The sequence below is a fragment of the Labrus mixtus genome, chromosome 14, assembly GCF_963584025.1.
Source record: "Labrus mixtus chromosome 14, fLabMix1.1, whole genome shotgun sequence".
NCBI classification, from domain to species: Eukaryota; Metazoa; Chordata; class Actinopteri; order Labriformes; family Labridae; genus Labrus; species Labrus mixtus.
In genome coordinates this window covers 14,553,193-14,574,804 of record NC_083625.1, presented here as the reverse complement: position 1 = coordinate 14,574,804, position 21,612 = coordinate 14,553,193, and the positions used below count along the sequence as shown (strand labels likewise).

The window sequence follows — 21,612 nt, the reverse complement described above, 5'->3', positions numbered from 1 at the left end:
TCTTTTCTGTGCAACCTCTGTTGACTTTGGACCAGCACCAAAACAAAGTCTGAGAAAAAGGAACTACTTCAAGTATAATCAAGCATGCTGTCACTCTGTGCAGAGCCTGCCGAGGTCATACATGGGTGAGATCTGTCTCAGAGTTTCTATCCCTCGTGTCTGTCCCTTCAGCTATGAGACAGTGACCTCCATCCTGCAGACGGCTGGATCCACTGCAGACCAACCATCTCTCCTTATAAGCAATGAAGATCAGCTGAGTTTACATGAAGAAGAGGAAAAGATGCCTTTTTCCTCTGAGCCAGATGATCCGCTGTCTTCAGTTGACATTTCCCCACCCACGGCCTTCTCTGACACGGGAGAGACAGAGACAAATAGCAAACAGACGGAATTATCTCAGAAACCAGAGTGTGTACAGTTGGACGGTATAAGTCTGGTTGCAAGTCTGAGACAGGCAGCCTTTGAGCATGAGGAAGAAAGGGAGAGAATGGAGAAAGAAAGGATTGAAAACATGAAGAGGGAGGAAGAAGAGAGGGCAAAGAGAGAAGAGGCAGAGAGGAAAGAGAAAAAGAGGGTGGAAAAGGAAAAAGAGGAGAGACAGAGGTTGGAAAATGAGAGAAAAGAGCTGCTGAGGATGGAGAGAGAGAGGATGGAGAAAGAAAAGGAGACAGAGAGAAGGATGCTGGAGAAAGAGAGAAAGGAGCTGCAGAGGAAGGAGAAAGAAAGGGTGGAGAGGGAAAATGAGGAGGAGAGACAGCGGTTGGAAACAGAGAGAGAAGAGAACGAGAGGAAGAGGAGGGAGGAGAAGGAAAGGGCAGAGAAAGAAAGGAAGCAGCAAATCAAGAGGAAAGAAAATGAGGAGAGGACCAGAGAAATTGAAAGGGAGCAGAAGAAAAAAGAGGAGGAGGACCTGGTGAGGCAAGGAAAAGAGGAGAGAAAAGGAGAGAAACAACAATTGAATCCAGAAGTAACTAATAAATCAGAAGCTTGGCCTCCTCTGAGGGAAGCAGAACTGGATGATATTGCAGATGATGAGAGGCTACAGGGTGATGAAGAGCAGTCTGATCCCAAACCAGTTAAAACAGAACTCCCTAATACAAAAAACAAAGTAGTTTCAGGCAAACCTGAGGACCCTCTAGTTCCTGATAAGAAAGCACTGAACGATACAGCTCTGAGATCAGTTAAAAAGGGCACATTTTTTAAATCTGGTGCCAGCCTGAGCTCAGGTGCCATCCCAGTGTGGATGAGGGAGGAGGAGGATGAGGAGGTGGAGTATGAGAGAGGACATGAGGATCTCGGCTCCATCTGGCTGGCTGAGCTGTACATGGAGGGGGGGACAGGGTGAGTAAAAGGGGTGAGAGAGTTTAATAGCATCAGGGAGGTGAGTAACTGGGTGAAGAGTTGGTCTCATTAGGAAGGTCTGCTTGGTACCTTTTGTGGGTCAGAGGGCCGTGCTTGTGCATCTCTTGGTTATGCGTTTTCCAATAATCAAGGTTTTGACTCATATACCTGCAGGGTAGTTATGAATGTAAATGTACCCCACACCACCACCACTTTTCATTTACTGAGGGTTTGCCTTTTGCCTGCAGGTATTTACTAATACAAAGTTGTGTGTTGGCATGTGAGTCATAGTTCTCCCCCAAACAACATCATTACAGTTGTTTTGGGAAGAAAACTGGAATTTCCTCTTTACACAGTGCGTTGCCACTTTGCCTCCAGCAGTAGTGAAAACATGGCGCATGGAGGCAATCAGGCTACTTTCAGAAAGCTGTCCTTCAAATATATTGCGCCTTCTTCTTGGAGTCATAACTCAATCAAGTGTAAACACGCAGACACATGAAGTTTACAGATGTTTTGAGTTTCATTATGACCTATTCCCTCAGATGATGTCATTATCTCCATTGTTTATTGCAAATATAACCATTAACCTGCTTAGAAATCATAGGAAAGAGGACACCTACTTAAAAAAACTCTTTCTTGAGAATAATGTTTTCTGTTTGTTTGTATTTTTGGCTGTTGTCTTGGTAACTGATCTTACCTTAAATGTAGGGAATGTTGTGATCTCTCAAAAAGCTTTCAGCCAAAACTCACAGTTTGTACCCAAAATGTCCTGGAAAATCACGTCACTATTACACTTTTCTGTCTGTTGTTATTCCCATCCCATTCTTGTGAAGCGTTATCTCTGGAATGCCTAGAGGGAATTCTTTTTGATTTTGCGAAAATATCCAGTTGAACTCAAGGATGAACTCTGATGTCTCCTTGACTTTACATTCGTTCCATTCTTGTTTATGGGATATCTCATTATTCAGGATCAGTGGACAACACCATTGTGCTATTTCCCACATTGATTGATATCAACTGCAACAAACCCCTAAATTAAAAGATTATGAAGAGTTTTTTAAAGAACGGTGATGAGCAGTTTATTAAGGGAATCTGTGTAGGAGAAACTTCACTTTTCCCTATGACTCTATCCAGTGTCACTGTTGTAGTCATTTGTACTTTGAGAATTGTGTCTGAAACTTCTGAATGTTTCTGTCTGTTGAGTGGATGAACCCATTTGTATAGTCCTAGTCTAATATAGTCAAGTGGAGGCTTGAGCATCTGCTAAAATCAATGTTTCGCTGAGGAGAATTTACATGTTTTTTTAATCTCTCTAGCATGTGTTTATTTTATTCTCACTAGCCAGACCTCTGTCCTGCTTGTGGAAGTCATGGGAAAGTCTTGTCCAAACAATGTGGATGTCGAGCCCTCTGGCAGGCTTGAGAAGGCAGTGAGATTAGCCGAATTAGGATATAAACGCTTGTAGAGAGTTTGTCCTTTGTCATTCTTTGACTATGAGTGCCTGATATTCTTGGAATGACATGATTGGAGTTCTGGCTGCATGAGATGAGTTGTGGTATGTTGCTGGAGGGGAATGGAGCATGATAAGAATATTGTAGTTGAGCTTGCCAGTTTTGTAAAAGAAAGTCGGCCTTTGGGTTCAGCGCTAAAATCTCCTTTTCTGTCTTCAGCCCTGGCCAACCATCATTCCCTGTCACCACGGAGCCCTCCTCACTCCCTACCAGTGGACAATCGTTACACCAGGGCCCTGCTGCCAGTCGGCAAAATGTACCTGCTGAACTCTCTCTAAGCAATCTGCCCGACCGCCCTCCTCACAAACTACCATTAGGGTACAAACAAGAGAAAATAATCAGTCAAACATCGATGGCCAAACTTTCTCCACAGTTTAGTGAAGGACAGAAACATCCAATTATTAGAGAGGATGTTGTCATAAAAACTGGATTTAAAACTGAAATTAATGAGGAAGGAGAACTTGATGAAACATCTGAGGTGCCTTGGCCCCTACCTTTGAGCACAAACACAGCCAGTGTACACTCAAATACCAAACAAACCGAGATTGATACTGACTTAGACATCACAAAGATAACCAGTGACGCAAAAATGGCAGACACAGATTCACTCAAGAGCCATGAACTGAAGGAGGATAAAAATGTGAACTCTTCCAGATTCAACCCAAACACATCAAAGAGTGACAGTCACACACAGACACATGTCTCAGATCTCACCCATGTCAACAGAGACCAACAGCTCCAAGAGGAAGAGAGGCTGTTATTGGCAAAAATGAATCTAATGACAGGTGACACGTCACCTGACTGCAGCCATCGCAGTATGAAGCTCCTCATCCCTGACACCACAGGGCTTATCGATCACAACCAGAGCACAATAATTCCCTGCTTCGATACCTTGCAGGAAATATCACTAACTGAGGCAAATGAAACACTGGACAATGAGTCGGTTCAAAATGGAGAAGAAGAGGAAGATGTGTAAGTCAGCTTGGGCTGCCAACCTGTGCTGCTCTTTAAAATCACGTGCCACTGAATCCTTGTATTCAGTCATCTGCTGAGCTGTAGATTTAAGACACTCGACTTGAGCTTCAGTCAAATAATCAGGATTTGACTCTGAAGGGTTGCCATGACTTCAGACTTGTTTGTAAAAATTTAAATTGTGACCCCATAAAATCCCAAACAAACTCAGAATAAGATAGAAATAAGCAGACATCTAATAATCACAGTTTGAACATTTTATTGTAAGGTCAATGTATCCAACATAATTGGTGTCAATACAAGGCCAAGATGAGGCAGAATTTACAATAAGCACACGACTGTTTTGAAATATATGCATCATCATGCTAAGAAGCTAACTGACAATGCTAACATACAGAAGTTCAGTGCTTAACAATATTTCCTACTTTAGTCTGCTAGCATGCTAGCATATGCTGTTTAGGACATAATCTAAGTGCTGATGGGACTGATTTTAGTGTTGCAGGAAATTGGTCATTAACCGAAATATTGGCCAAATACAAATGTTTACATTTTAAATGACGCTTTTAATAACACAGAAACAAAAAAGATTGCTGATGGAAAAGTTAAGGGATCACCACAGTCTTTATTTTAAATTCTCTTGGCCCTGGATTTTTTTCCCTGTAATTTCAGGTGGACTGTGATGGTTTACGGTTGCTTTTACAACAAGACAGACCAACAGCCTTAAAGCCATTTCATCATCTTATAGAATGTTTGAAATTTCACTTGTTTTGGCTCTCTTGATAGACTCAAAACAGGACCGAGATATTCTTCTAAGGTGGTTACAAATTTACCAACAGCATAGACCTGAGTTGCTACATCCATCCACGCTATATGTTTTATGTGAAACATCAAGTCAGTGTTGCTTTCTGCTGTGTCGGCAAGCTTGCATGTCCCTTGCTCGCATCTGCAAATCACTGGCTTTGTTGATGCCATGCTGTATTCACAAAAGTATTGTACTTAACTAAACCTGTTGTGTTTTGCGGCTAATCAACAAGTTGTATTTGTCCTGTCTCCACTCAGGTTGAAATGCCAACCAGCTGACCCATCTATAGGGATAAAAGCATCATCTCAACTTGAAGACATGAAGGCATCTCGACTTCCTACGTTACAAGAAGAAGAAACGTCTGAACCAGTTCCAATGGTCAGAGAGGAGGCCAATAGAAAGGAGGATGTAGCTGATGTAAATAAACACAATCACAACGTGTTCATACTCTGTGGAATGTTTTTTTAATCACAGAAACAAAAATCTAAGCTTAACTCCTTTCTGGCAGGGTCTGGTGAACTCCAGCCAGTCGCTGCTCCACTGGTGTCAGAACATCACTAATGGTTACCAGGGGGTAAAGGTCACAAACTTCAGCACATCCTGGAGAAATGGACTAGCTTTCTGTGCCATCCTGCATCATTTCCATCCAGATAAAATGTAAGCTGAAAATCCTATTTGTATTTTTTTAGCCAGTTTTTGTGTCTGGTTATATGCATTAAAACATTTGCTGCTCCTTGAGAATATCACAAGTTTGCTTGAAACAAACTGACTTCCCAGAAGCCCTTTAGGCAACATCTTCTGTTATGGTTGTTAATTTTATCTACTTGGTTACTAGAGTCTTTTTTAGATTATCTTTTCAATATGTTTAGTAGGGGTGAAAAAATCTGCAATTTCCCTCATTTCTGGCTATTTTATAATGAACTGATTCATCAGCAAACTAATAAACACTAAAAATTATCGTTTCAAATCTACACTTATTTCTATATCACATACGTCATTTCTTTTTTTCATATTAGAGATTTTGACCATTTGGTCTCTCATGACATCAAGCTCAACAACAAAAAGGTAAGGACCAAGAAGTTTATTCCCCCCATATTCAGCTATGTATATGCTGTATGTATGTATGAGTCATCAGAATTGTTTATATTTTATTAAAAGCTAACAGTTTTATGATATAAATGCTGAAAAACAATTATTTCTATTTGGAAGATCTAATTTATTATTCTGTAGAGGGAGGCTGAGAACAACAAAGATGTTTACCAGGAATGTTTGTTTACTTTAACCAACCATTTATGTATTCATAGTAATAGTTCTGTGTTTTAAACAAAGACATTTATATTGTACATTCTAGCTTGATTCTGATCTATGTGCTGCCCAATGTCACTTTAAAGTAGTCTAACTTACCAACAGGGTTTTTCTATGCTGATGATATCTTTCTCTACTTAAAATGTCAGGCGTTCGATGGTTTCGAGGCCCTGGGTATCTCTCGTCTGTTAGAGCCGTCGGACATGGTTCTTCTGTCAGTCCCTGACAGGCTCATTGTCATGACCTACCTCAGCCAGATCCGCTCACACTTTACCAACCAGGAGCTGAGTGTGCTGCAGATAGAGCACAACAGCAGCCAGTCTAGCTATGGCCTCGCTCTCTCTGGTCCTGGTCCTACTACAGTGGACGCGGCTGCTTTCTGCATGTCCAGGCTGAACGAAGGACTCAGTCTAGAGGAGGGAGGAAGCAGCACTCTGGTCGTCCCTCCACCAAGGACCAAACGACTGGGTAAAGGTATCAGTACAAAAATAAAGACAAATATCATCACAAATGAGTTTATAAAAACACCAGAATACAATGTTGTAAGGTACAGTATGTTCTTCTGGTGCTTAACAATTCTATGTGTAGTCGGACACAAATGTTTCCTACTAGACATTGGTTTAACCCTAACCCTTTAAACTTTGACCAGGTCTTCATTCAGTCAAAATGGACATTTATACCAGTTTTGAGGAAATTCCTTCAAGCTTTTCCTGAAATATAGCGTTCTTGAAAATAGGACAGAAGGACAGATGGACACAATGCCTTTTAGCCTCAGCTGTCGCTGGTGCTGAGTGGGAACATTTCTGTGTCTCCAGGGAACTTAGGAATGTGAAGTCGGACAGTTTAAGCTTAGGAGACCAGACAGAAGACAACAGAAATCATTAAATCAAGTTTAGAGCACCCCAATTAAGATTCTAGCTCTGTTTTTTAAGGTTCCCAAAGATGCCAATGCAATGTTGAATGTCTTTGTGAATGTTGTGAAATAATAAACATCTAAAGTTTATCATTTAATGGACTGCTGCAGCCATGAATGTATTTTTCTTGGTTCAAAGCTTTGAAAAACATTTTTTGTTAATCACCTTCTTAGTTATTGATCAATCCTTTATGAACATGTCATGCCAAGTTCTTTTCATTTTTTTCTAACATGACAGATTCTGTCTGTTCAGTTTAAACGTGTTAACATTTGTGGGCTTGTTTGGTTAGCTATTTGCTCGATCATTGCTTGAAAATAAACATGCTGTTTCATCTTTTTCAGCGGATGAGTCGATAACCCCAGTCCCTCCACCGAGGTCGATTAACAAAGCTGTTAAATTTGACCTTCCTCAGGTATCAGCCTTTGTTTTGACAAACTTTAATAACGTTATATCACCTCTTGACAGTTATCTTTATGTGTTATTTGTAGTTAATGTATTGAAACCTTTCATGTCTCTCTTGTCCAGGATGAAGACACAATGACACACTCTTCAACAGATATCACCAACAAAACAGGTGGTTGTCTGAAGCCATAGCATTTAAAGATGATACTCAATATTTGAAATACTGATATACATTCCCATTCCTGTTCTTGTCTGTTGTCCCTCTTCATTCACACTTTGGTCTGTGTGTGTGCAGAGTTGCAGGGTGCAGCGGACACACGGCCTCCCAAACAAGAGGAAGCGATGGTCAGTTTCATGTCCCTCACTTTTCTGTTTTGCTTTTCTTTTCTCAATCTTTGGTCTGACCATCTGATAAAATATCAAAATATCAAAATAAACATATTTAAAAGTTTTGGATTGCTGCAAGGATTGAATCATATTTTTGATAAACTTGTTCAAGTCATGATGAATAATTCAACCCAGATTCCTAACCTCACTGCTTTCACAGCTTGTATTTCCATCCTTTTAGCCACACTCTAACCTTTGACCTTCTGGTTCCACTTGTCTCCCCAAACCCCTTTTTTGTTTTTTTCTATTTTCCCCTGTCTTCGTGTATGTTCACGTGGGATTGTTTGTGTGCATGTGTGTGTGTGTGTGTGTGTGTGTGTGTGCGTGCGTGCGTGCGTGCGTGCGTGCGTGCGTGCGTGCGTGCGTGCGTGTGAAATTGGGCTTGTGGTCAGTGTCTGCAGGACACCAGTCAATATGTGCTGAGTGAGCTGGCGGCTTTAGAGACAGAGCAGAAGCACATTGACAGCAGAGCTGCTGTGGTGGAGAGACGACTGCGAAGCCTCATGGAAACAGGTGAGTCACATGCCAAAATAGATATGAATCATAAAGAAGGGATGAGAGCTGAATGCAGAGAAATGTAAATTGAAATGTTTTTAGTAGTAGTAGTAGTAAAGTAGTTTAAAAAAAGTCAGGTTTAAATTACTGCACAAGTCCAGAATCTTAAATCCATTTCATCCTCCTCCCTGACCTGAAGTAGGTGAATTCCAATGGAAGAACGACCAAGTTTAGATATGTCCTCTGTTGCCCACAATTATAGTTTGCATTATTTTTGCTTTGAGTCTTTGTTATAATTCACAGAAACAGCTCGACTTGCAGGTCAACCATAAGCTCACCGTTATATTTCATTTTCTGCTTGTCGCCTTTCAACATGCAAATTACGTTTCACAACTTTTTAGGAACCCATAATTAAATTGAAAGGTTCCCAGATGTCTTAGATGTTAACTAAGAAGTCCAACACCCCTAGCGTCCCCTTGTGTTTTGGACACTTGATATTTACCCAGCAGTGCTCGTTTCCTCTATTTCTACAGGTAGTGACCGTGATGAAGAGGAGCGATTGATCCAGGAGTGGTTCACTCTGGTGAACAAGAAGAACGCTCTGATTCGCAGACAGGACAACCTGGAACTACTGTAAGACCTCTTGCACAAACTGGTTACACATGTAAGATTGCATACCGTATAATGAACATGAATTACTCACTATTGCTGCAGGCAGGAGGAGCAGGATCTGGAGAGGAGATTTGAGCTTCTGAACAGAGAGCTTCGGGTCATGATGGCGATAGAAGGTTGGTAACAAACAGTGGTGGACAAATTATTCAGACCAATTCATTTAGTATCTAATTATTTCACTAACTATGATGCATTCTTCAGATTTAACTACCCAACACAATGGCAAGTTTACTTGAAATTATTCTCACCTTAACCAGCTACAACATTAGAATCACATGTTCATAGAGGGTTGTACACTGTGACGTTGCTAAATAAGAAAGGATTGTCTGCAAAGCTACAACTAACTACAGCTATCAGATAAATTCAATTTTAGCAGAATTGAATCCATTTTTGTTTCTGCCTTTCTTTGCATTGAAAGTAATTGATTAAATTGTAATGAGACAGTGTAGACAGTAAAATGATTGAGGACTTTTGATTAAAAAATAAACAATAAATGCAGATGGAATTTTGATCAATTGTCCATCTCTGACTGTAAATGGTTTTATGAGCTGTTTCTTACATGACTCTTGTTTGTCATGTAGACTGGCAGAAGTCGTCCACTCAGCAGCAGAGGGAGCAGCTGCTCCTCCAGGAGCTCGTGTCTCTGGTCAACCAACGAGACGAGATCATCAGAGACATCGATGCCAAGGAGAGAGGGTGAGTGTGTGTGTGTGTGTGTGTGTGTGTGTGTGTGTGTGTGTGTGTGTGTGTGTGTGTGTGTGTGTGTGTGTGTGTGTGTGTGTGTGTGTGTGTGTGTGTGTGTGTGTGTGTGTGTGTTTGTGTGTTAGATAGAACAAGTAACAGGGAGATAGCAAATCACTCCAAAAATAACACTTTCATTTATCTTGTACGTCTCTTCTTACAAATGTATACTTCAAATGAATATTTTGGCTCATGCGTGTAATCTTAACTTTCAAAATCATAAAATATGTCAAATGTTTTTTTGCAGGGCTTTGGAGGAGGATGAGCGTCTGGAACGGGGTCTAGAGATGAGGAGGAGAAAATACAGCAACAAAGAAAAGTGTGTCCTACAGTGAGAAAAGAGACACAAACAGCTTTCTTACAGAGTGTCTGAAGCTCCACAAAAAAAAAAACGTGTTTGTTTTATCTCCTTCAACTTTTGCACATATTATTAAAACAGGAATTCAGTTTTCCTCAATTCCTTCTGCCTTTACCTTCATGGAGAACTGTTAAAACCAATCATGAGGAAACCAGGTGACAAGATGAGGGCTGCAAAATGCGTCCTCTTTGAAAGTGTTTTTATTGTTTCAGTCTGTCTTAATGTTAAAGTATTATTTTGGTTCTTTTCACATGTTTTTATTTATTGGAATGATGTGTCAGATAGTTTTATTGCACAAGTTGGTATATGTGTTAGTGTGTCTATTCCTCTTTGAGTTTTCTTTAGAATAGAATCACTGGCTTTTTCTCTTCTCTTTTATATATATTTAGAAAAGGATTCCTGGGTCATGACAAGATAAGATATGGCAACAACAAAAAAGTGTGCAGTGTAGAACACTTCAATCCTAATTGTAAGAAGTTTGTTTCATTTGGTTTTGTTGATATTTCTCTACATTTATGTTTCAGATATTCCAGCCCAAAAGTGTCAAATGTTTAAGTTGAACACGCTGAGATCTATAAGTTAAAAGATTTTTTTTTTTTTTTTTGGGGGGGGGGGGGGGGGGGGCTTTTTGTGCCTTCATTGGAGAGACAGGACAGTGCACAGATTTGGAAATCAGGGAGAGAGAGCTGGGAACGAAATGCGCGAAATGAGCCACAGGTGGGATTCGTACCTGGGCCGCCCGCTACCCACTGCGCTACCAGCACCGTCCAGAGATCTATAAGTTATAGATAACTTTTAAAAAGTCATGAGCTGGACTCGACCCCCCGATGCAGGTTCATGTTTTCAACATTTTGAGAAATATTGAAAGTATATCCTCTTATTGCAATAATGTACCTAGTTGTTTTATCTTTTTTTAAATATTAGATGTAGAAAGTTTTCTTCATATTAAGAAGTTTTTAAGTCTTCTTTGAGCAAAGAAGATGCTCAAGGTGATCTCCAGCTTGTAGCATTTACAGTGCCTTAAACCAGCCATCATGTAAATGGCCGTGGTGTTCTAGTCTGCTCAGAAATATTCCCATTTCTGCATCCTTTGACTTCTGTATGCATGTTTTTTGAGGTGCGCTGTTAAAGTGGTACTCTGCCTCATGTCACTACTGTAAACTCATCACACACTGTATGCCTGAAGTTGTCTTTATTTATGATGCAATGACTGATGAAGAAATGTATTGATAAATATGTTGAAAAAATAAATATTTGGTTGGTTGCTTACAACTTTGGACTTGTATATTTTAAGTTTCGGGCACGACATGAACAGTTTTCCTTTTTTTGTATGTGACTGTATCAAGACAAACCTGAATAGGCACAACTTATACATTTTGTATTTTTGCTTTAGAAAGTGTGTGTGTGTGTGTGTGTGTGTGTGTGTGTGTGTGTGTGTGTACTCCCAGTAGAGTATTAGAGCTAATCAGCTTGGCTCGCTCCACTAATCTGAAATGACAGACAGAACGTAACCAGTCCAGAGCATGATAAGCCTGAGTTACCTTTAGCTCAATGAGGAATCTCTTTCAGCTCTTAAAACACCTACGGTTCTGTCATGCTAAAACCAGAACAGGACTTAGTAATAATGGAGGAGGAGAACACCTATACAAGATGTTGGGTGTGTGTGCTGAGCTGCCTTCTGCTCGCGTGTGTGTACGTTGGCAGCCTGTACGTCTGGAGAAGCAGCTTACCCAGGTACACAACCTACAGCAGATCTGAGACACTGCTGTTAGACTGGAATTGTAAATTTGGTGTGTGTGTGTGTGTGCCTGTGTGGTATGTGGTATGTGTGTGTGTGTTTGCAGGGACCATCCCAGTGTGATAAAGCGTCGCTGTGCCAGTGTGCTGCTGGTCTCTGCGCTGTCACCAGCAGTGGTGAAGGTATGGATACACTGGGCCGATGTCAAAGTGAGTACAAAGCAAGAAAACATGCAATGATCTGCCGCTGACTTTGATCTCTACACTTTCCAACATGGCCATAATTCAAGAAATAAACAAAACAGTTTACCACTCTTTGCAAGTGTCACAATCTCACTTGAAAAACACTCAAAGTTAATTTGTGTTTCTACTAACTAAAGTATTTTATTAGTCAGGTAATAGCAGTTGTAACACATAAACTTGCAACTGAACACACATACACTCCCAAAGAATAAATCTGTAGCCGTATATTTGCAAAGTAGAGTTGTAGACATTAAATGTAGCTCAGATAGTCTACAGCTGTAGCTCAGAGGTAGAGTGGGTTGACTTGTAAAGGTCGGCGGTTCAATCCCAGGCTCCTGCAGTCCACATTTCAAAGTGTCATAGGGCATAGACCACAAATTGTAGTTGTTAGAACGTGTCTGCCATTAGTGCATGAATGTGTATGTGAATGGTTGGAACAAGTATACATAGAAGTCCCTTTCACATTGCCAGCTCAAGGTGGGGTATTTATACTCCTTGCCTGTAATGTAGAGGCATAATGGTGGGGGCAAAGTCATACCACCACTGGGCCGATATTTAGCCTGACAGAGGCGTAACATGGCGTAAAGAAGGTGACTGTGTGTAGATTCCATCTTTGTTTACAACTCATGCCTCGCATTCCTTTGCAACACCAAAACGGCATGTAAAATCACAGGGATACTAATATTACGCTGCTGAGAATGCAGTGTCTAAGCACAAAGGTGTGGTGACTGTGAAGTTTTGTTACGGGGCTGTTGCGGAATAGTAATGTGTAAAGGGCTGGCAGTTTGAGTGGTCATACGGTTATAATGCATAACAGAAGTATATTCAATATACAAGATACACATGCTCACACTATGCGCACTCACACTGCATTGTACTCAAAGGTCAGTGTCAGTAAATCGGAATGAGGCTGTTTTTCAAGGACAACTCACAAGAGGGACTGACCCCTGACCTCCCAGTGCAGTTGACCTTGCATATAAGTCATACATAAGGTGTTTTGTACGGTTAAGCCTGGGGTCTCATTAGCTTCACTTTTTAATCACTTTAAGGCGAAAATGATGTTTACAAAGTCACAATTTGCTGTTTCAGGTGGACGTGTCTGTTTGGGAGCTGATGGGGGTTCGTTTGGAAGGTCTGGTTCCTGCAGCTTTATTGCCTTTACTACTCACCATGGTACGTCAGGGGGTCTCCTCCAGAGAAAACATAGAAAAAGAAGGCATTTCTTGCCTACAACAAAAAATATATAGTACTTATTTGCTAAAATAACAAGAACAAGAGTTTATTCAACATGAGCAACTCCTTTTACTGCTGGTTTAATAAAATGGGTTCATGGGGTTTGGCTAGAAGCACAGATTGTATTGAGAAGTAAATTCTTATTATTGTTATTATTTCCCACCAAAATAATGGTTGAATATCCAGTGTTACCATTCGATGATTTGCTTTTATAAACAATTGAAAAGCGTATGGATGTAAAGCCCACCTAAAACTTACAGGGTCTTGCAGTCTGCACTTAGTGAGCTAAACTTTAAAATAAATCTTCTCAGCATTTGATGATGTATATGTCATCGTAAAGTCTTGACTTTTATTTGCCCAGATGTTCAGTCATGGAGGCAGTGTGCGAGAGATGCAGTGTGGCTCAGGAACCAGGTGGTGGCACCAGTGACAGAGGAGCTTGTGTTCAGAGGAGCGATGCTGCCCATGCTGGTGCCGTGCACAGGACCCACAGCTGCCATCTTTACTGCTCCTCTCTTTTTTGGTGTGGGTATGTCATCCAGACTTACAGAGGATAATCAAACACAAAATGAATGTATACATTAAACTTTGTTGCAGTAAGCATTTCGACTAAAGTGACATTATCGCATTAGATTCATGAATGATTGAGTAAATAAGTTTACTTCCTGCATTGTTGCCCTTAATTTTCACTCAGTGTCAGCAAGTTTTACATTATTGTGATTTCCTTTGTAGTTTTCGTCGTTATGGTTGTCTCCATAACTCATAGCCGCTTTATTGTGTCATCATAGCTCATTTACACCACATCATAGAACAACGGCGGCTTCACAAGGACAGCATGAGAGTCATCCTCTCGATTTCAGGTGAGTCAACGAAGAAAACTTTCCTCAACTTATTACTGTAGTATAAAAGAAAATGTATTAAATGTGAAATTATACAATTTGTAAAGACACTTATAAAGAACAGATGTGTATCTTAAAAACATGTGGAAAATCTATGACAATGAATACAACTGTGCAGGTCCCTTTGTTCAATTGTAAATGGTTTGATGATAACTTTATAATGAAATATAAGTTATGAGCATTAAGGTTGATGAAAACCTTGGAATTCATGTTACTTGGGATTTCTTCAGTATGAGTTTTTGTAGTCATTTTGTTTGTTCAAAAAGTCATCAATATCCAAAACCGTGTTTGTAAACTTCATCAATTTGGCAATATTATATGGACAGGTGAGATATAAAGATATATTTAATAAACTTATTTCATATAGAAAAGCCTTATATTTTCTTTGTTTTATTCTGTTCCAGGGATCCAGTTCTTATACACAACTGTGTTTGGTGCCTTTACCGCCTTCATTTTCATGAGAACTGGTGAGAGATGAGTTTAACAGCACATTGACTTCTTACGTCGACGTTTCACATCTCTGAAACTTTTCACTTCTCTCTACAGGCCATGTGGTGGGTCCAATTTTGTGCCATTCGTTTTGTAACAGTCAGGGCCTTCCAGACATCAGTGCAGCACTTCAACACCCTCAAAAGTCACCTCTTCTCCTCTCATATGTTATGGGTTTGCTGCTGTTTCTGGTGCTCCTATTCCCACTGACAGACCCCTTCTTCTATGGTGTCGCTCCTGTCTGCAGCCTGGCTCCCCCCTCCAGCCTCTGTCTGCCAGATCCAGTGAAATGAAATATACACCCACTCTTGAAACATTTTGTTTCTCCAATGAAGTTCATTTTGTGTTGGGTTTTTCAAATAAAAACCTTTTATAAAGAAAAGAGAGAGTGCATTTTTAGCTTGCTGGAGTGCATGAGAAAAGAACTGTTCTAGCACTGCAGACATTTCCTGCTTGGTTGGAAATATTTCCTACTGTATTAACAGAACACTGGGACAATTTTCCCTGGCTGAGAAAGAAAAAGAGCAGTGTGTGTGTGTGTGTGTGTGTGTGTGTGTGTGTGTGTGTGTGTGTGTGTGTGTGTGTGTGTGTGTGTGTGTGTGTGTGTGTGTGTGTGTGTGTGTGTGCGCGTGTGCGTTTATGTGTGTGTGTTATCGAAAAACAGATTGACCTGTGAAAGCAAACGGCTGAAAAGGGATGGAGAGTGGAGAAGACAGGCAGAGAGACAGAGGGCCAACAAACACAGAAGGAACCAATGTGGAGAGCGACAGCTATATTAAATGACATTATTCGGAAAAAATAAGGCAATTAAAGCCAGACTTGTGTAAAAAAAAAAAAAAAATCAGCGACAGCCAGAAGTAACAACAATGCCAACAGAGAGAAAGAGAAGAAAAGAGAAGAAAAAATAAAAGAGAAGAGAAAAGTGAAGCTAGAAGTGGAGGATGGGAGCAAACATAAGTGTGTCCCTGAGGAAATTCAGAATGTGGAGTAGCAGAGTGGGGGAACTAGAGGGGATGCAGGGTCAGTGGAAACAGTGAGGGTTTAGTACTGAGAGGTGAAAGGTTGTGACAGACAAGTAAGATTAATGAGACAGACTGATGAGCCAATTACAAAAAGAAAAACCAATAACCTAAACCAGGGAAGGCAGATCATTTACATCGACATTTGTAGATTTACACACCTCATCAGGAAAGTCATGCACAATGTATTCCCTTCAGTTCTCTGCACATACTTATTATTGCTTTGTTGTCTGGTTGCAACATAAAAAACATTATTTCAAGTTTTGTCTGTATTAAATAGTTCTGATAAACATTTTTTAATTCCAGCTTTATTTGGTCATGAAACAGAACTAGCAAGGCTTAGATTTGAACCCTAGACCTTTAAATGCCCGTTTTTAAACTTAAAGAGGAGACTCCGTTTTTTTTATTTTGCAGCTTAATGGATTTTTTTTTTTGTCATTTTGGGAAACATGATGATTTGCTTTCTTTATTCCAAGTCTTAAATGAGAAGATGGATACAACTGTGAAGTTTGCTCCGTATATAGCCGATGTGTTTTGTATGTAGCCGAGCTTGGCTAAGCATTTCATGTATCTTAGTTTAGCTTAGCTTAGCTTAGTTATGCTAATCATAAAACGCTAAAACAGAGTAACTAATTCAAACCACATCAGGATGATTTCCTAAATCTCATCAAGTAGTAACCTTTCACAGCTTTAACCACGTGTTGAAGAGGAAGAAAGGATATCCTAAAACAGAAGCTAATGATTACCATGAAACAGACAATTATGGGTGCCTTGTGCATATGACAAAGCATTTGTACTTAATAACTTGCTGCTAGCATCCCTCTACCCTTAATAAAACAATCAACTCAATTAAGCTAATGATCTCTCTTATTTGTTTAAACACGACAGAGTGAAAATGTTTGGTGATTTAATGCTGAACTAATATGTTGGCTGGGACCAGTAAACGTGTAATAGTGAGCTTTGGAGTTGGTTTTGTGTTTTGCTGCTCTTGGACATGCTAGTCGTCTACAGTCTTCATAAACTAAGCTAGCCAGCATCCGTCTGTGGTTTCACCTTTACTGTGCAGGCATGTCAGCAGTAGCTATGTATCTTATTGTTACAAACTGGGGTTTAACTTCTTATCCTTAAATGGATGAACGAAGGTGTAGCGACTGCTGATTTGTCATCATTATCCCCCTCTGCTGCACTTTCACTTTCCTTCTCATTTTTGGGATCTTTCCAGTTCAACAAAGCTGCTGCTGAGAGTTTGGGGATTTAGGGGGACTGTCATGGATCAACTTGACAGCTGTTTTCAACAAGCAACTGTACCCATTTTCCTCAGAGTGTTTTTGCCAGAGATGTACTGAGTCTGAAATTAAATGTAAACGGCCTCAAGTTCTTCAGACGCCTACGGAGACTTCCAGGTGACCACTGTGTCACAGTTGGGAATGTGAAACAAAGACAGCAGAGCTAACCGAGAGCTAAAATATGTTGACTGTTATTCCAATACCTTGCACATAAATGGCCTGCATGTGGATTGAGGGAATGATTAGCCTAAACGTCCTGTGCTGATGCTGAGTCAGGCCGTTCAGTCTTCCTCTGCAATTTGTTTTTGTTTTAAAGAGGCGCACATTAAAATTAAATTGAGGTAAGGTCATGTAAAGGATGTGGGTAGCAAAATACTTTTTTTTAAGACCTGAGACAATAAGAAGAAGCAGTGCAGATAGAAGTCAGACATGTGGTGAGTTATCTCAAAGGTCCTCTCTACCATTCTGTTGAGCATATGTCCTCATCCCTTTTCTTTGTGAAGTCATCATCTTTTCTCCCCATAATTTATGCATTTACCATTAATGTTTCATCTCAGGAGAACTATGACTTACATGAAAGACATAACAAAGAAGTGTTAGATGTCTGTGTGTTTATGTGTGTGGCTGTGTCTATGGAAAAGCTGAGCGTATCATCTGGTAAAGGAATAATCTGTCAGGAATTAGCCTCTCGGAGCACTCACTCTCCATCTCTCTTTCTGCCTCTCCAAGCACTTCTTTAAAATGCAACAGTTCTCTCAAGATTTTATTGCAGAGTTTTAGTTTGTCGGTGGTTTGTTTGTGCATGTGTGAGTTCAATTGCAGTCCAGACGAGTGTGCATTTGTGTGACTGGAGTCTTTGTTAGTCATGTTCCTATTTTTATTTTTTTTAAATCTTTCTCCAAAGTGAGCAAATGTTTGGCATAAAAGGGCTGGCCACTAAAATTTCCATCTTAAACAGATTTTTCTAAACCAGACTTTTGAACCAGAAATTAAAAAAACTGAATTCAGGCAATTTCATTTAGATCTTTTTTCCTTTTTGTTTTACCAGTTTAAAGAATGCAGTGCACGAAAAAAGAATGACCTACATCAAAATGTCAGGTAAATAAATGGATGAACCTACAATGTAGTTTTTCCAGCTCCACTTTTGGATTTTGATGCAAACCCACAATCTGAAAATCCTCGGTGGATTACAGTGGGTGTTGGTACTTGTACTGGACAGCTCCCAGGTGTGAACATGAGGGAAATTAAGCATGAAGAAACACAGACATGGCTGAAAAACAAGCTCAATAACGATTCCAAGGTTCAGTAAAAGTTCATAAAGGTCACCTGGCATATAGACACAATTTAGACAGCTGCAAACCAACTAGCTAACAGCTCCCAATCTAAAAATGCTTTTAGTTGATTACTCAAGTAACTGCAGACTTGAGCTGGCAGGATGATTATTCCTTCTGGATTCAACATTTCAACAGCAACCCCGGCCTGCTCAGATATTTGAGGTGAATATTTGTTGATGGTTTGGGTGTGGAAGGAGGCGATCATGTCTGCTATGAAAGATGAAACATATGGACCTTGTAGAAAAAGGGGATAAAAAGAATCGTCTTTTTCCTGCACTCCTCCAAAATCACCAGGAATGCCTATACTCCATTATTTAACCACAAGGCCACAGCTAATTGCTTCAGTGTGTGTGTGTGTCTATGTGTGTGTATGCACTCGTGTGTGTGTGTGTCATAGGACACCAGCGGTTGGGAAAAATGAACAACTGACGTGTCCTGCTGTATTTGATATTGCAGAAAAGCTTCAATAAAAAGCCCAAAAGCTGCAAGTTTATGCTCAAAACAACAAGGGCAGAAAAACTGAAGCTTCCTAGAATTCAGTTTGAAGGCTTCTTCAGCAGTGGCACTCCTTTTTTCCCCCATCCAGAAGTCAAGTAAAAAAGAGAGGAGCATTTAAACTGTCAAAGCAGAAGCGGAAATAAGTATGAAACTTGTAAAGTGTATTACTGTCCAGACTTCTTTATAAAACTGTACTTATAAAAAAGTGCTACAATGATGTAAAATTACTTTTCTTTTTATTAAGATGGAACATACTGATCGTCGATGACCTGACTTTTTAGTGAACTGTTTACTGTATAGATTGATCACAAGCTATAATTATTTGGTTTTCTCAAGATAAAAGCTTGTTTTTTCACGATTACTCTTTTGATCTTTAGGGCAACTAATCCATGATTTCTGACATTATGCACAGTGCCATGACTTGCAAGTGAGGATCAGAGATTGTATTATGATCTGGTGCGTTTTTCAACAACATTTTTCGATCTAACATATTCAGCTTGAATCAGTTTCCACGGTTCTCAAGATGCTATCTATGCATGCTGCACTCCTGATCTCTGATGCGTCTTATTAGTTAAAGAAAATGTATATTTTTTATAACATTTTGTCTTTTGCCTTTGACAGATTGGATAGCAGAAGAGAGCTGGAAATGTCGGGAAGAGAGTGTGGGGGTTGACATGCACCAAATGGTTGCTGCCTGCTCCTAAGCTTAGCCAGCACCCCAAGACCTTTTGTCTTAAGAGTGAACTATCTCAGCTAAGACTAATGTTGGTTTAATTGCCATGAAATCTGGTAAAGATGTCCATGTCTGCCCTTGAAAAAGCAAGAAAGAAGGCCTTTTGTTTTACTACTCTCTATTCCCCAGTATTCTTCTTTATTCAACAATTTCAGTCACTTTCTGTGTATAAGTAAGTGTAACACTGAGCACCTGCAGGAGAAACTGTCTGATAATGTGAAATATGTAATACAAGCCCTGTGTTATTTGAGAGAATGAAAGTACTCTTTGTGTTTTATCAATCCAGATTCCAGAGGTTTAGGACCTCCACAGAAAATCAAATCAGGAGCAGCTTTTCAGCTGCTTAAAAACAGAGCTAGAGGTTGAAGTGAAATGGAGAGGATTTGGAGCTGGAAGAATCAGTTCAGCTGCTTGGAAGCTAAAATGTTGAGAAAGTATCAGAGCCAGTTAGGATATTAGGCAAGTTGCTAGGAGTCAAGGAGATACGGAGAAGGCTGTGACCTCTGAGACAGGGAGTATAAAATCAAGAGATCTGCATGTTCCATTAGAGGTCTTTGGGTTGGAAGATAGAGCGGCTTTCAGGTACTGTAAGTACATTAATGTGAAAAAGGGGAATTGGAAGTGCAGGACTGTGGAAAGAAGAAGTTTCATCTGTTTTATCAATTACATTTGTGGTATGTGTCTCTGGGGGCGGGGCTGTCTGAGCAAAAGGACGGGTCGAGCGGCCTGAATGATAGAATAAACAGAACAAGAGTGGGAGGTTTGGGGTAAAAAAGCTGGGGGTCTGGGAGAGAGAACGCTGACTTCAGAGCCAAAATAATGAGCCTAAAAGAGAAGAGGGGGAGTAGCAGGAGAAGATAAGGAGAAGAAGAGGAAGAAGAGGGTGCAAGAAATGAGAGGAGGGATGAGGGGGTAGAAAGAATAATAAGGAGAGGAGGCAGAGTAGAGAGAAGGATGGGGGTAGTCCAAGAAAAAGAGAAGTCAGAGGAGGACGGGAGGAGGAGGAGAAAGAGGTAGGGAACAAAACCAAAAGGCTCTTTAGGTTCTCCGGGATCCTGAGGTTTGATGTTTGTTCTCAATCTATTTCCGATGGTTGTTACATAACTGGAAAATCCTGCTGAATAGTGCAACTGTATATATTCTGTCAGCCAAAACCAACACGCTGCGGCAGCCAGACAACTCATCTGCCGTACACAGAGAGAAGACAGGCTCAGACACACACTGATACTGCTAATAAGTGATGCAGCTACACACGCATACAGCACAACTTTTCCATCTCATCAGTCGGTGATTCAAAGCTGCAGTGGGTGAAACGCTGCGGCCATTTTTTGATTTGCATGCAGCCAATCCACATTAGACCACACAAGACATAAACTGCAGATTTTGATAATGACATCAATCTGCCTAAATGGTGTTGTGGCAGGTCACACTTTCCACACGCACATGAGAAGTGTGACAAGCATTTATGTGATGAACTATTGTGCGCACCAGCAATTTTCCGCTCTTTGTTTGTGTTTGGTTTACTTTAAATCACAGTGTCCCTCTAAAGCTTTAAATCAGTAACACACTCATCAGGGTTTAATCCTCAGAATCACAGCTACTGGCTTCCTTTATTACTCTTTGGCTTTGCTTGCATCAAAGCTACAGGGAAAGAAGATCCTATTTTTCTTTGGAAAATCTAAACACAGCCTTTGACTTCGCACCAGGCATACCATTCATTCATGGTGGAAGCATCATGTGACGGCAATGGAGGTACCCCCAAAACTATACTTTCCGGCACCCCAGCTACTGAGAGGTCAGGCTGATGCACATCTGGCATTTCCTGTTTCCTCTCCTCGAGCCACGGATACACACACACACACACACACACACACACACACACACACACACACACACACACACACACACACACACACACACACACACACACACACACACACACACACACACACACACACACACACACTGTATATAGTCCAACAGGTATTCAGATGTTTCCATTTGATTGTAAAAAAAAACGTCCAGCTGGTATGGACTTTTCAGAAAAAAGAAAGAATAGTTGGGGTGGTTGGTGAAGAAGAAAACTGGTAGTATTAAGAGAGAATGATACTTGGGAAAATATGTAAAATAAAAATAAAAACAGACGCAAAGTATCTCCAAAAAGGTCGAAGAAAGGGGCAAAAGGTAAAAGACAAAAAGGTATAGAAGAGGGCGAAGAAGGGGGGGGGGGGACAAGCTCCTCAT

At 40.4% G+C, this 21,612-nt stretch overlaps 2 protein-coding genes across 14 annotated transcripts in view; both read left to right on the top strand.

The window, feature by feature from the left end:
* LOC132988090 (EH domain-binding protein 1-like protein 1) overlaps positions 1-11,169 on the top strand; it is a 28,458-nt gene extending 17,289 nt beyond the window's left edge. For 8 of the 13 annotated variants that reach the window (XM_061055227.1, XM_061055229.1, XM_061055230.1 and 5 more), the window contains 14 exons: positions 172-1,338; positions 3,009-3,821; positions 4,881-5,040; positions 5,132-5,280; positions 5,640-5,688; positions 6,078-6,402; positions 7,184-7,254; positions 7,368-7,416; positions 7,540-7,589; positions 8,033-8,144; positions 8,660-8,759; positions 8,841-8,914; positions 9,380-9,494; positions 9,787-11,169. In XM_061055227.1, coding sequence (XP_060911210.1) covers positions 172-1,338; positions 3,009-3,821; positions 4,881-5,040; positions 5,132-5,280; positions 5,640-5,688; positions 6,078-6,402; positions 7,184-7,254; positions 7,368-7,416; positions 7,540-7,589; positions 8,033-8,144; positions 8,660-8,759; positions 8,841-8,914; positions 9,380-9,494; positions 9,787-9,874 — 3,322 coding nt within the window. In that variant the 3' untranslated portion in view covers positions 9,875-11,169. The remainder of the gene's footprint in view (positions 1-171; positions 1,339-3,008; positions 3,822-4,880; positions 5,041-5,131; positions 5,281-5,639; positions 5,689-6,077; positions 6,403-7,183; positions 7,255-7,367; positions 7,417-7,539; positions 7,590-8,032; positions 8,145-8,659; positions 8,760-8,840; positions 8,915-9,379; positions 9,495-9,786) is intronic. The other 5 variants (XM_061055234.1, XM_061055236.1, XM_061055238.1 and 2 more) reach the window with 3 other exon arrangements.
* Positions 11,170-11,315: 146 nt separating this feature from the next.
* On the top strand, positions 11,316-14,880 carry LOC132988736 (CAAX prenyl protease 2-like). Its single transcript, XM_061056309.1, has 7 exons — positions 11,316-11,631; positions 11,742-11,844; positions 12,967-13,123; positions 13,436-13,639; positions 13,899-13,970; positions 14,414-14,476; positions 14,556-14,880. The coding sequence occupies exons 1-7, from the start codon at positions 11,492-11,494 to the stop codon at positions 14,789-14,791; spliced, it is 975 nt and encodes a 324-aa protein (XP_060912292.1). The 5' UTR covers positions 11,316-11,491; the 3' UTR covers positions 14,792-14,880.
* Positions 14,881-21,612: the final 6,732 nt, after the last annotated feature.

Excerpts from the sequence above, each read along its gene's own strand:
- LOC132988736 (XM_061056309.1), top strand. The coding sequence starts at position 11,492 with ATGCTAAAACCAGAACAGGACTTAGTAATAATGGAGGAGGAGAACACC. Across the intron at positions 13,124-13,435 it reads CCTACAACAAAAAATATATA|TATGTCATCGTAAAGTCTTG; the intron begins GTACTTATTTGC and ends TTTGATGATGTA. Across the intron at positions 13,971-14,413 it reads AGTCATCCTCTCGATTTCAG|GGATCCAGTTCTTATACACA; the intron begins GTGAGTCAACGA and ends ATTCTGTTCCAG.